At 52.0% G+C, this 14,069-nt stretch overlaps 2 protein-coding genes across 2 annotated transcripts in view; both read right to left on the bottom strand.

Moving 5' to 3' along the window:
* LOC121062742 (coiled-coil domain-containing protein 81-like) overlaps positions 1-14,069 on the bottom strand; it is a 137,814-nt gene that overhangs the window by 100,278 nt on the left and 23,467 nt on the right. The window lies entirely within an intron of this gene.
* Positions 5,030-6,619, bottom strand: LOC121062745 (olfactory receptor 14C36-like). Its single transcript, XM_040542938.1, has one exon. It carries the CDS (start codon positions 5,942-5,944, stop codon positions 5,030-5,032), a length of 915 nt encoding a protein of 304 aa, XP_040398872.1. The 5' UTR covers positions 5,945-6,619.

Raw genomic sequence — 14,069 nt, 5'->3', positions numbered from 1 at the left:
CACAACGAGGAGCGGGAGGGGGGACGTGGTAACCCTGCTCCTCCCGCTGCTTGCCCACGGTGCGGCAAGGGATGGCACTGGGCTAGCCAGTGCCATTCGAAGCATAATGAGGAGGGACAACCTTTACGACTGCGGCAGGGAAACGGGAAGCGGAGCGCGAGAAGGCAATAGGTGTAATTGTTAATAGTTTCCGAGATATGGTTTCCAAAGTATAGAGTCGAAATGCAATGCTAACGCAGGGTCCAGCGCCACCTGCACCCCCGCTGTCACCTCCGAGCACCCGCACACCCGCCCCGCCGCCGGCTGCTGTGTTTCTCAGGTTTGAGCACATGCCTGCACGCACCGGGCACTGCTGTGTTCCGCCTGCTGCTGCGCCCGGGCCCGCCGCCCCGCGGGACCCCGCTCGCTGCCACCCTCTGCCGCCACCGCTGGTGCCCCCCCGCCATCCCCCCCCCCCCCCACGGGCCGGCCCCCCCTCAGCCCACCGGCCCCTCTGCTGGTGCTGCGGGCCCGCCGCCTGCAGCTCGGCCAAGGATGTGGGTGGATCCCCTGAAAAGGCAGCCACAGATCTCAGCAGTGAACGCAAACTCAGTGAATCCCAGCAGCTGAAAAAAGTTTTCAAAGAATGTGGTGCTGTAGGGGTTTCATTCCACGTTGGAATTTCATTAGTATCTCTAGGAATCTTCTACCTGGCTGCGTCAAGTGGTATGGATATGACTGCAGTTCTCTTCAAACTTGGTTTCAGTGAATCATCGCTGCAATCTAAAGGGCTGCTGGTACAGGCACATTTCTGTTGGCATATGCTATTCACAAATTGTTTGCTCCAGTACGAATAATTTGTGTGCCAGTGGTACAGATGGCAATGTTTAACAACAGGAAAACATCACATTGCTCCTTATCCAGCTAAATGAGACGGCTAATTAGACAGCTAGCTTTGGGCAGTGGCCAATTGCTGGCTGGCTCGAGGTGCATGTCTGAGGGTCTCTAACCAATTGTATGACAGATTCGGGCGCGTGGACAGCGCGTGGGGCTACAGGGAAAGTATATATAGTAGTGAAAAAGGGCAATAAACGTCTCCTATTCAAGAGCCATCAGGAGTCCGTGTCTTTCATCCCTTCATTAAGACACTGCTACAGCAGCACCAGCATAACCTGAACCCTCTTACCTCTACAAAATCCTTAATTTCTGCTGGGCAAGACCCTATTCCCTCCCCCAAATCTCACGTCTCTCCTGACCAGGGTTTCTCCTGACCTCCCCATATCAGTCATCTCATTGGGATCAGCTTTCTGATGGCTTTCATGATCTCAGTGCATCCATCATGCCTCTTGTTGGCTACTCTATTTCTGAGAAAAGCGGCACTTAAGACACGATGCAAAAGGACAAAAAAAGTCCATCAGAGCACCCTCCACAATGTGCCCAGCAGCTCTGCACCTCCAGAAAAGTGTGGTTCCTGCATACAAGTTTTCTTTCCAGAATGGCTCCTATGGATCGAGGGTAACTTTTCCCAGGCACTCACTTTCTCAAGCCACACCACTCTTGCCCGCAGGCCCCACGTGTCTCTCCAACCCTCGCCTCTTCCCCTGCAGCAGTGGCACCTCACCGCAGCAGGTTGGTGCGTCTTCAGGCTCAGGGGTGTTTCCTGAGGGCCTGCCCCGTGTGGGGCGTGGCGGGGAGGAAGAGAGCAAGGTCAGCTCCTGGGGCATGGCTGAGCACAGCCCAGCCATCCCACACCACGGGTAGGCCCCTTCTCCCAGGCTGAGGCACACATGCAAGGTGGACACTTCTCCATCAGCCCAGCTTCACGCAGGGACCTTCAGCCCTACCCCAGATCTTGGACTCATCACTTCCTCCTTGTCCACCCACAGACATACATTGCTTTCCATTTGGGGACTCAGGCAGGACTTTAAGGACCTGCTAAAGCCCTGGATTTCCTTGTTTCTCGCAGCCTTCTCACAAGTCTTTCTCCTGGCCCTCCCCACTGCCCAGCACTGCCTCTCAGGTGGCACTCAGTGACCCTTCCCTTCAGAAGGGCCTCTGGGCTTCCTCAATTGTCCTGGTGCTTATTAGCACCTTCCTGGCTCCTTCCAGAGCTCAGAGCGAGCCTTCTTGTCCAGCATGGGGCCCTGCACTGGCTCTGGCTGGGACGGAGTTACTCTCTGCAGAGCAGCCCCTGTTGTGCTGTGTTTTTGATGTGACCAGAGCAGTGTTGGTTGCTGTTCCTGAGCAGTGCTTGCACAGCATCAAGGCCTTCTCTGCTTCTCACTCTGCCCTACCAGCGAGTTGGTTGTGGGTGGGCAAAAGGCTGGGAGGGGAACCCGCTGTGACAGCTGACCCAGCCTGACCAAATGGATGATCCATGGCACATAACATAGTGCTCAGCAGTACATACTGGGATCATCTTTCCAAGACAAGGTGGCAGTTTCTCAGAGACTGCCTGCACAATGGTCTGCTAGTGGGAAATGATGAGTTACAAAATGTTCATCATGTCTGGCGTTTGATTTTCATTTCTTTCTTTTTTCTTTTCCTTTCCTATCCTTATGCGTCTTTCTCTCAATCTGTGAGTTTTACTTATTTATGCTGTTCCCTCCCCTCTGCCCTCTAGAGGAGGAGGAAGGAGGCAGCTCGTGCATGTTGCTGTCTGGGGTGAGCAAGGAGGAGGCTGGCCATGGTGCAAGGAAATGGAGGTCCGTGAAGCTGCAGGAGCCCTGGTCTCTTGCCTGGGAGACCCCCAGCACAGAGTGCCTGTGCCCCGCAGGGCCAGCCCTGCTCCCCAGGCCAGCACAAGAGGCCTGGCCCAGCCACAGAGCAGCCTGCCCCGAGCAGGTGCCTGCACAAAGAGCTTACTCTTCCTCCTTTACCCATCTGTGCAGGCCCAGAAATGCTGCCCTGCTCTTTCCCAGGGCCATCCCTGCTCCCAGAGAGCCTTGCCCAGGGCAGTGTGTCCATGCTGGCCTGGCCAGCCATTGCTGCTTCCCTGCTGTGCTCCCCGCAGGGCCCCGAACTGGCGGTGCTGCTGTGCAGAGCCAGGGGCTGTTGTGCCCTGGGACCCTGTGGGGACTCTCCCCTGCCCGTGCTGCTCAGGGTGCTGGACAAGAGCTGCACCAGACCTGGCGCACGAGGCTTCAAAGAAGGTCTCCTCAATTACGGTGCAGTTTTATGGGCCTTCACTTGCTGGCTCTTCACCACCTCCCCTGGCATTGCAGAGCCCTCCTTAGCCCACAGAGTTCTCCGATTCGCCTTTTCCTTTGCCAAAATCTTCTTTGGATGGTCACTAATTTTATGAGGTTTTAATCACTACCCAATGAGCACATTGTCCCAGGGTTCCCCTGATCTCTCCTGGCACCTCCAGATTCCTCTCCAGGCTGCCATCATCAATCCACCCCACTGCAGGGTGCCTAGTCCCATGAAGAGGAGTCCGAGACCAGTTGTTGTCTGATTAGACAGGTGAGGCCATAAAGGGAGCTCCTGGTCCAGTCCTTTGCTACTCACACACCGCCCTGGGACTTTCAGCCTGTGTCCTACACTCCATGAAGAACCCCAGAAAACAGAAGAGCATGGAGCAAATCCTTGGCTCTGTTCCTAACAGTGGCATTGGAAGAGGCATCCAGGCTTCTGGGTTTGCCCTGCAGAGCCCCATTTGTTACTGCCATGGTATCAGGGAGGGCAGCTGTGACACAGGGCTGCACATTGCCTGCTGCTGCTTGCTGGGACATGGATGCCAGTGCAGAGACAACAGGACTGTCACCAAGGTACACAAGATCTGAGGGCTAACCCACGTACAAGAGCACAAGAGAACAATGTGGAAGCCAAAAGAGAGCAGCAGTGAAAAGGCCACATCCTGCTGCTGGCCATGGCCATGGCTCCAGGGAAGCAGCAGCCCCGACCCAAAGGCAGCAGAGAGGCAGAACTCAGTGGGCAGTGAGGGGCAGCCCCGAGGGCCACCGGGGCTGCTCCTCCATGTGGCAGCCCGGCTCTAGGCCCTGAGCCCCTCCTGTGTGCTGGGGCTGCTCCCCCAGCTCCAGAGGAGAAGGGACGAGATGGCAGCTGAGACCAATGAAGTTCTGATGACTTCATTATTGGGTTTATCTAAAAAAAAAGGGCTTTATCAGAAAATAATTAACCTGTAGGAGGCTAAGAATAATATTTTATAAATCAGAAAAAAAAGTTAGAGAAAATAATAGTACAGATAGATAATAATAAAAAAAGTATGTTTTTTTTTTTTTTTCTGAGAAAAGCTGGGATTTCTGATTATAGGCATATTATTATAGGCGAATATGCTGAAAATTTGTGTATTCAAGCAGTGTCCTCAAGGCATCCCTTAGTTCCTGGTTCCTCATGCTGTTGATGAGGGGGTTCACTGCTGGAGGCAACACGGAATACAGAAATGACACCACCAGGTCCAGGGATGGGGAAGAGATGGAGGGGGGCTTCAGGTAGGAAAACGTGTCAGTGCTGACCATCACGGAGACCATGGCCAGGTGAGGGAGGCACATGGAAAAGGCTTTATGGCGGCCCTGCTCAGAGGGCATCCTCAGCACAGTCCTGAAGATGTGCATATAGGAAATAACAATAAAAATAGAACAACCAAATAACACAGAAACACTGAACACAACACTCCAGCTTCCCTGAGGGACGTTACTTGGTCTTGTGACACTATCTGCCCAGCTGGCCTTCGTGACACTTGTAGGAATAGCTGATGGACTTTGTGCTCCATCGTGTTCATCTCTCCACATGCATATGATGTGCCTGCTGGCACCAGCATTGGGTTTCTCTTTCCACATCTCCCATGCACATACAGCAGGCCCTGATCTTCTGGGAAATCCTATCTCCCAGGGAGCATTTCCCAAGTGAGCAATGAGCAACGGCCTGGCCAGCTATTGCTGAACCTCCTACCCATACACCCCACAGCTCTGAGCTTCTGATGACGCTCTCCAGAGTATGAAAAATGACTAAAAAGATAACCTTGTTCCTGCAATGCATTATGAGTCATATGCAGAAGAAAATGGGCTTTTTTTTTTTTTGAAAGATATCAGGTCATCAGTTTCCTCAAGGCATCCTTGAGCTCCTGGTTCCTCATGCTGTAGATGAGGGGGTTCACTGCTGGAGGCAACACGGAATACAGAAATGACACCACCAGGTCCAGGGATGGGGAACAGATGGAGGGGGGCTTCAGGTGGGCAAACATGTCTGTACTGACAAACAGGGAGACCACAGCCAGGTGAGGGAGGCACATGGAAAAGGCTTTATGGCGGCCCTGCTCAGAGGGCATCCTCAGCACAGTCCTGAAGATGTGCACATAGGATAACACAATGAAAACAAAACAACCAAATACTAAAGAAAAACTGAAAACAAGTAGCTCAAATTCCCTGAGGTAGGAGTCAGAGCAAGAGAGCTTGAGGATCTGGGGGATTTCACAGAAGAACTGGTCCAGGGTATTTCCTCCGCAGAGTGGCAATGAAAATGTATTGGCAGTGTGCAGGACAGCATAGAGAAAGCCACTGCCCCAGGCAGCTGCTGCCATCTGGGCACAAGCTCTGCTGCCCAGGAGGCTCCCGTAGTGCAGGGGCTTGCAGATGGCAACGTAGCGGTCATAGGACATGATGGTGAGAACTGAATACTCTGAACCAAAGAAGAAGATGAAAAACAGGACTTGTGAAGCACATCCTGTGTAGGAGATGGCCCTGGTGTCCCAGAGGGAATTGGCCATGGCTTTGGGGACAGTGGTGGAGATGCAGCCCAGGTCGAGGAGGGCGAGGTTGAGGAGGAAGAAGTACATGGGGGTGTGGAGGCGGTGGTCGCAGGCTACAGCGGTGAGGATGAGGCCATTGTCCAGGAGGGCAGCCAGGTAGATGCCCAGGAAGAGCGCGAAGTGCAGGAGCTGCAGCTCCCGCATGTCTGCGAATGCCAGGAGGAGGAACTCGGTGATGGAGCTGCTGTTGGGCATTTTCTGATATTGGACACAGTTGTCTGTTGAAGAGGATAAGGCAGAAAAAAGTTAGAACAGACTTCAATGAGGAAAACCTATCACAAAACTTAGAGCAACCCACGCCTGAGCCTCTCTCTTTGCAAGAGAACATTTCTGCAGCTCTATCACTTGAGTCCCAGCTGATGCTGTCTGAGAGTGGCACTGGGAATAGGGATTACTGTGGGCTCCAGAGGAGTCCCTCCTGCTGTGAAGCAGGCGGGAAGCAGGAACATGGGGGAAACTCAAGTTCAGTCCACTTATCAGATCCATGAACTTTGCGGTGTTGTTGGAAAGTACACCTCCAACCACAGTGTAGAGCAAGGCAGATTTTCTTTTGCTTAGGACAATGATCACACTCTTGTGTTACCAAAGAAGTGGAGACAGCTTAAAGCAGAGAAGCCCCAGTCCCAGTGCAGCTGGACAGAATCCTCACCTTGTCTCTGTAAGCCTGATCAGGATCTCAGCTCTTCCCTCCTAGCCAGGGGTGCAGAGGCCTCCCTCCAGATGCCCACAGACAGCCATCCAGCAGCAAGGACATGGCCTTAGCACGGAGGTGTCTTCTTCTTGGGCCACCTGGATAACACAAGGATGCCACGAGAGAGCTGCATCCTGCTGGAGAGCAGCCTGCACACCAGGAGGATGCCCCACAGACAGAGCTGGCTATTCGCAAGCTAGGGTATCCCAATATCCAATCTGCATCCCCTGCAGTGTCTGGAGGAGGCTCGGCCACTCTGCTCTTGGCTGACAAGGGGCAGCTGGGTTATGACACTCCAAGGGGCTTCTGCCAGACTTCCTCACCTCGCAGTGCAATCCAGCAGGACTCTCAAAGCCTACTCCATTGCCCACTGCCCTCCCAGAAACAAGACCCAGAAGGAGACCCTTCCAGGACATGCAGCTGCATGGCCCTGCAGCCAGAGACTTACCGTGTCAAGGGCTGTGCAGATTTATCCTGCAATCAGCTCTCAGCATCCTCCCACTCCCAACTGCCTCCAAGCCCTCTCTCCTTCTCTCCTCTCTGCGTCTCTGCTGCGGTCAGAGCCCCCAGCCCTGCTGCGCTGTGCAGAGGAGCTGCTCCTGGGCAAAGCTGGCTCTCTGCACCAGGGCCCTCTTGCCAGGAGCTCCCACTGGGCCCAGGAGCCCGGCCCAGCTCAGCAGCAGAGGCCCAGCCCAAGGCATTGGAATCACCCCTCTGGGGGCTTTGGTGATGAGCCCACGAACCTCAGGCACTGGGAGACAGTTGAAGAAATCTCTCAAGAAGTCCAAGTCAGATGCAAGTTTCCTGCAGTGTCCCCCTGAGGGCCAGAACTGACACAGCCTCCCTTGGAGCTCGTTAGAGCAGAACATTGGAGGCAGTGAGGACAAGGAGACAAAGGCAATGTGAAGGTGACACTGATGTGTAGGAAAACTGGATGTGTTTCAGCAAAGAAAAGGACCAGGCCTTGTCCCCTGGCCCCAGGGAAGGGAGATCCTTTCCCTTCACACCTTGTTCAGGGTTCTTCCTGGGGCAGTAGGAGATGGGGATGTGCATTGCGAAGTGCTGGAGAATGGTACGACCCCTGCCTGGTTCATGGGTGGTGGTGAGGAGGCAATGAGGCCCAGGTGCTTTAACAATAAGCTGTCTCCTCATAGGCCTCAGTGGCAGAGAAAACAGCCATAGCCATGGACACAAAGACCTTGATCCTGTTGGGACTTTCAGCCTTGCCTATGTCCTTGCTCCTCTAAAGGCCAGAGTATCCTAGTGTCTCCCAGGCCTACACCTCTTTCCCAGCTGGCTGTAGACACTTGTCCATGTTGTGTCACACTGGGTCTTAGCTGAGTAGCTTGTATGAGATCCCTCATGGTGTCCAGGCCCTCCTCCTCCTGGGCACTGCTTACTCAGCAGGGTCCCAATCTGTCCTGATGTGTGGGGTTCCTCTTCCTCTGGTGTAGGACTAATCTATTCTCCTTGTGTCCTGGTTTCAGTTAGGACAGAGTTAATTTTCCTCCTAGTAGCTGGCAGGGTGCTATGTTTTGGATTAGAATGAGAAGAGCGCTGATAACATGCTGATGTTTTAATTGTTGTAGAGCAGTGCTTACACCAAGCCAAGGACTTTTCAGCCTCTCTCTGTCCTGCTAGCGAGCAGGCTAGGGATGCAGCAGAAGCTGGGAGGGGACAGACCCAGGACAGCTGACCCAAACTGGCCAAAGGGGTATTCCATACCATCTGACGTCATGCTGAACAATATATAGGGGTGGCTAGCCGGGGTGGAGGGGTGGCCGGCTGCTCGGGGATAGGCTGGGCATTGGTCAACAGGTGGTGAGCAATTGCATTGTGCATCACTTATTTCATACACATTATTACTATTAATACTATTATTATTATTATTATTGTTGTTATTCTTTTCCCTGTCTTAATAAACTGTCTTTATCTCAACTCACAGGCTTCACTTTCCCGTTTCTCTCCCCCATCCCGGAGAGGGAGGGGGGAGGGTGAGCGAACGGCTGTGTGGTGTTTGACTGCCAGCCGGGCTAAACCACAACACCTTGTTAATGTCAAGATGTTTCTGTAGGCAGAATCCTGCAGTTTCTCAAGATTCCCCCACACTGATGCTCCATTTTATCAGCGTTTAATGTCTGCAGGCAGACAGTTCAACCTTTATGTGATTGTGCTCTCTGACAAGACAGCGGCATCAGGAGTTGCAGGAAAGTTTGGATAATACAGGAGTAACCAGTTGAATGGAATTGCAGCATAGAGTCACAGAAGGGTAGGGGATGGAAGGCTGCCAGGTTCCACCTTTTCTGTTCTTCCTTCTCATGCATGCTGTCAGTTTGTCTGGAGCTGTGTCCTAAATGTTATGGGGCTGTGCAGGTCAAGATTAGAAGGGCCAAAGCCCAGCTGGAGGTCAATCTGTCTATTATCGTCAAAGAAAACAAAAACTGTTTATATAAACACTTTAAATAAAGGAGGATTAAGGAGAATCATCTTCCTTTATTGGATGTGGGAGGAAACCTGGTGACAAGAGATGAGGTGAAGGCTGAGGCACTTAATGCCTTCTTTGCCTCAGTCTCTAGAGCAAGAGCAGTTGATCCTCTGGGCATTTCTTCCTCCTCATGGCCAGTGCCAACCTTCCAATGTGCACTTTGTGGCAGTTTTTTCTCTCCTGCTCTTTCCTACTACCAAACAAAGCTCCGTCAGTGTGGAAACCCCTCCTAAAGTAGGCATCCCAACCCATCAGCCTTCTTGTGGTCTGTCAGCCAACCAGACAGAAGTCACCTCACCAGCATCTTCCAAACCATGGGCCTGCTGCTGGCCTTGCAGCTTCTTGGCTAGACACACCCAAGCCTTGTGCCTCCTGCTGTCCAGTCATGGACTCAAGCAGAAGGGACAGCACAACCCATATGCGGGCCTTCTTTCTGCCTGGGTCCTCCTGGGTATGTAGGCAGAGGGGATCCCACAGTCAGCATGCCAACCAGGTGCCTTCTGCTGGCCTACCAGGGCCACTGGCAGATGTCAGCCAAAAAGTGCAGATCCCAGGGAGAAGTCAAGGGTGACCTGTCAGCTACAGACAGAAGTGACCTCACAGTCCCTTTCTGTGACACATTCCTGCTACTGCCCTATCAACTGCAGAGACAGAAGTGACCTCACAATCACTGCCCCAGTCACATTCCTCCTGCTGGGGCAGGAGATCATGAGGCAGAGGTGACCTCTCTCTAGTCCCCTAGGAATCCCCTAGGGCTCACCTTTCTGGGTTAGAGAGTAAACAGACTTTTACTGGGAAGTTTTGGTGTGCTTCTGTGTTTAGCGTATGGACAAGCTCTGTGGTTTAGGGTTTTGTTTAGGTCTGCCAAGAAGTCTAGGGATAAATAGAGCATTTTAATGCTAGTGTCAAGGGAAGGCACTCGGGTGAGTAAGAGAATAAAGGTAAGGGAAAGGGGTTATGGCCTGAGTTTTGCTTCAAGGGATACTTTGAGTTCAATCATTAGAGTAGGGGATTCCTGTCAGAGTGCTGGAGTAGCATTTAGGTTTAGGGATTAAAACTACTGGTTAAAATAAGGTAAGGGCCATACGTGACTGTTTTAAGTCAGTGTTACCGCAATATTTACATTACATGACCCCTCTTACCTCTACAAAATCATTATTTTCTGCTGGTCATGCTCCTCTTCTGTCCTGGTTTCAGTTAGGACAGAGTTAATTTTCCTCCTAGTAGCTGGCAGGGTGCTATGTTTTGGATTAGAATGAGAAGAGTGCTGATAACATGCTGATGTTTTAATTGTTGTAGAGCAGTGCTTACACCAAGCCAAGGACTTTTCAGCTTCTCGCTCCGTCCTGCTAGCGAGCAGGCTAGGGATGCAGCAGGAGCTGGGAGGGGACAGACCCAGGACAGCTGACCCAAACTGGCCAAAGGGGTATTCCATACCATCTGACGTCATGCTGAACAATATATAGGGGTGGCTAGCCGGGGTGGAGGGGTGGCCGGCTGCTCGGGGATAGGCTGGGCATTGGTCAACGGGTGGTGAGCAATTGCATTGTGCATCACTTATTTCATACACATTATTACTATTAATACTATTATTATTATTATTATTATTGTTATTCTTTTCCCTGTCTTAATAAACTGTCTTTATCTCAACTCACAGACTTCACTTTCCTGTTTCTCTCCCCCATCCCGGAGAGGGAGGGGGGAGGGTGAGAGAACGGCTGTGTGGTGTTTAGCTGCCAGCCGGGTTAAACCACAACAGTCCATTTGGCGCCCAACGTGGGGCTCGAAGGGTTGAGATATCGACAGATTTGACCAGAGTGTGTTAAACTAAAATTGGTATAAGTATTCGACCTGCTTAATAGTTGCTAGTCACAATGCTGATTGCCTTAATCTCAAGTCTGCTGTGCCTGTTTCCCAAATTGAGTTTTATAGCAAGTTACTTTCTGTATGTGCTCCCTGTCGCGCTGTTTATCCTTTCCGGGCCCTGGTTTAAGATTGTTATGGTACTGTGTGGTGTAACAATGGCTTATGAAACGATGAGATTTCTGGTCATGACTCTAACCTGGTATTTGTACTCAGCACTGTCGTCGACTCTATACTTCGGAAACCATATCTCAGAAACTATTAGCAATTACACCTATTGCCTTTTTTCATCAGGGAGTCAATCTCTGGAGGGGACAGGGGAAGATATTTTTTCCTACCTGTTCACTCTCCCTTCCTCCTTCACCACCCTCTTATCCCCCGAGCTAGTTACGGTAGCTCTCCAAGATGTTGAATATCCTTGGGATACTCAGACCAGCATGTTCTTGTTGTTATGTCTCCTTAATGCGCTTCAGGTTTTGTTTAAGGTTAAACAACTACTTAGGAATCTCATCCGGAGATCTGTCTTGAGGCGGGATATTTGTGAGTGGCAGGGAGTGTGGGAGGACATGGGCAGGTTTCTAGAGCAGTGGGCACCTCCAGTGTTTTGGACATTCACCCCTGAACAACTGCAAAATCCTAAAAAACTGGTAGAATGCTTGAAAAAAAGGTGTCATGACTCTGGCAGTTCCAAAGTGACACAAATCACTGTGGCGTGCTGGGGTCTGGCTTGTGCCCATCGAGCTGCAATTGATGCTACTATCAACCTAGTGACAGACCCTGCGGCCGTTCCAGTCCCGGCTCCTGCAGCCATTCCGGTTCCAGCTCCCGCAGCCGTCCTGGCTCCAGCTCCCGCAGCCGTTCCAGCTCCCGCAGCCATTCCAGCTCCAGCTCCCGCAGCCATCCCAGCTCCAGCTCCTGCAGCCGTCCCGGCTCCCGCAGCCGTTCCAGCTCCCGCAGCCGTCCCAGCTCCAGCTCCTGCAGCCGTTCCAGCCCCTGCAGCTGCTCCAGCTCCTGCAGCCGCTCCCACTCCTGTGGCTGGGTCAGAGAAACGAACTGTAGCAGTGCAAGTTGCCCCTGCAGAGGGTACTCCAACCCCTGTGGCAGACCCTGTGGCTGGGTCGGAGAAACGAACTGTAGCAGTGCAAGTTGCCCCTGCAGAGGGTATTCCAACCCCTGTGGCAGACCCTGTGGCTGGGTCGGAGAGGCGAGCTGTAGCAGTGCAAGTTGCCCCTGTAGAAAAGGTGAAAAAATGGTACAGAAACTCAGGTCGTTTAGAACGCAGAAAGTCTTCTGCTAAGTCTGGGTGTGGAGAAGACGAGGCTGGGCCATCAAGTGTGCAGGAGGATGAAGATGAGGATGAGGATGTCAGAAAATCAACAGTAACTACCCGAACCCTATACCAGCATGAGCTACGAGATGTGCGAAAAGATTTTGGTCGCTGTATAGGTGAACAGCTTGTCACCTGGCTGCTCCGGTGCTGGGACACTGGAGCCAATGGTGTGGAATTAGAGGGCAGGGAAGCCAGGCGGCTGGGATCCCTTGCTAGAGATGCAAGCATTGACAAAGCAATTGGAGATGGAGCACGATCTCACAGCCTCTGGAGGCGTCTCCCGTTAGCTGTGAAGGAAAGGTATCCCTACAAGGAAGAACTTGTATGTCTACCAGTCAAGTGGACCACCATGGAGAAGGGAATTCAGTACCTGAGGGAATTAGCCATACGGGAAGTAATTTATAAGGACCTAGACGATGCACAAACATCCACAGATCCAGATGAAGTCCAGTGTACTCGACCCATGTGGCGGAAGTTTGTACGGAATGCACCATCAACATGGGCCAGCACATTGTCAATAATAACCTGGAAAGACGGTGAAGATCCCACAGTGGGTGACATGGCTAAACAACTCCGGGAGTACGAAGGAAATCTCTCCTCTTCCCTACAGGCCTGCGTCTCGGCTGTGGAGAAACTCTCTGAAGAGTTCCACCAACTTAAAGAGAATTTATTTTCCACCCCCACCTGAACGAACCAGTGGCCACCAACTAAAAGAGAATACTTTGGAGAAACTTTTTGAAGAGGTCCGCCAACTTAAAGAGAGTGTATTTTCTTCCCCACCTGTACAAACCAGCGTCTCGGCTATTAGGGGTAAACGTGCATCCGTGCAAAGAAGACAAAAGGGTGGGTACACACCCCGCGCCACCCTGTGGTTTTACCTACGTGACCATGGAGAGGACATGAGAAAATGGGATGGAAAATCTACTGAGACCCTAGAGGCACGGGTATGTGAGTTGCAAAAGAAAACAATCGGGAGAAAGGGGTTCTCTGACAAGTTTGCTGCTCCAACTTCTAGCAGGCAGTCTTTTAAACACAGAAACGAAGATTCTGACCAGGACTAGAGGGGCCCTGCCTCCAGCCAGGGGGAGGAAAGGGACAACCGAGTTTATTGGACTGTGTGGATTCGATGGCCTGGCACGTCTGACGCACAGAAGTATAAGGCTCTAGTAGACACCGGTGCACAATGTACTCTAATGCCATCAAGCTGTAAAGGGCCAGAGCCCATCTGTATTTATGGCGTGACAGGGGGATCCCAGCAGTTAACTGTATTGGAGGCTGAAGTGAGTCTAACCGGAAATGAGTGGCAAAAGCACCGTATTGTGACTGGCCCGGATGCTCCGTGCATCCTTGGCATAGACTATCTTAGAAGAGGATATTTCAAGGACCCAAAAGGGTTCCGCTGGGCTTTTGGCATAGCTGCCTTAGAGACAGAGGACATTAAACAGTTGTCTACCTTGCCCGGTCTCTCAGAGGACCCTTCTGTTGTGGGGTTGCTGAGGGTTGAAGAACAGCAAGTGCCAATCGCTACCACAACTGTGCACCGGCGGCAATATCTCACCAACCGAGACTCCCTGATTCCCATCCATAAGCTAATTCGTCAACTGGAGAGCCAAGGAGTGATCAGCAAGACCCATTCACCTTTTAATAGTCCCATATGGCCAGTGCGAAAGTCTAATGGTGAGTGGAGACTAACAGTGGACTATCGTGGCCTGAACGAAGTCACGCCACCACTGAGTGCTGCAGTGCCGGACATGCTAGAACTCCAGTACGAACTGGAATCAAAGGCAGCCAAGTGGTATGCCACAATTGATATTGCTAATGCATTTTTCTCCATCCCTCTAGCAGCAGAGTGCAGGCCACAGTTTGCTTTCACTTGGAGGGGAGTCCAATATACTTGGAATCGGCTGCCCCAGGGGTGGAAACATAGCCCTACCATTTGCCATGGACTGAT

Source organism: Cygnus olor, chromosome 34, assembly GCF_009769625.2.
Source record: "Cygnus olor isolate bCygOlo1 chromosome 34, bCygOlo1.pri.v2, whole genome shotgun sequence".
Classification (NCBI taxonomy): domain Eukaryota; kingdom Metazoa; phylum Chordata; class Aves; order Anseriformes; family Anatidae; genus Cygnus; species Cygnus olor.
The sequence above is the reverse complement of the archived record's forward strand: the minus strand, read 5'-3'. Positions and strand labels throughout refer to the sequence as shown.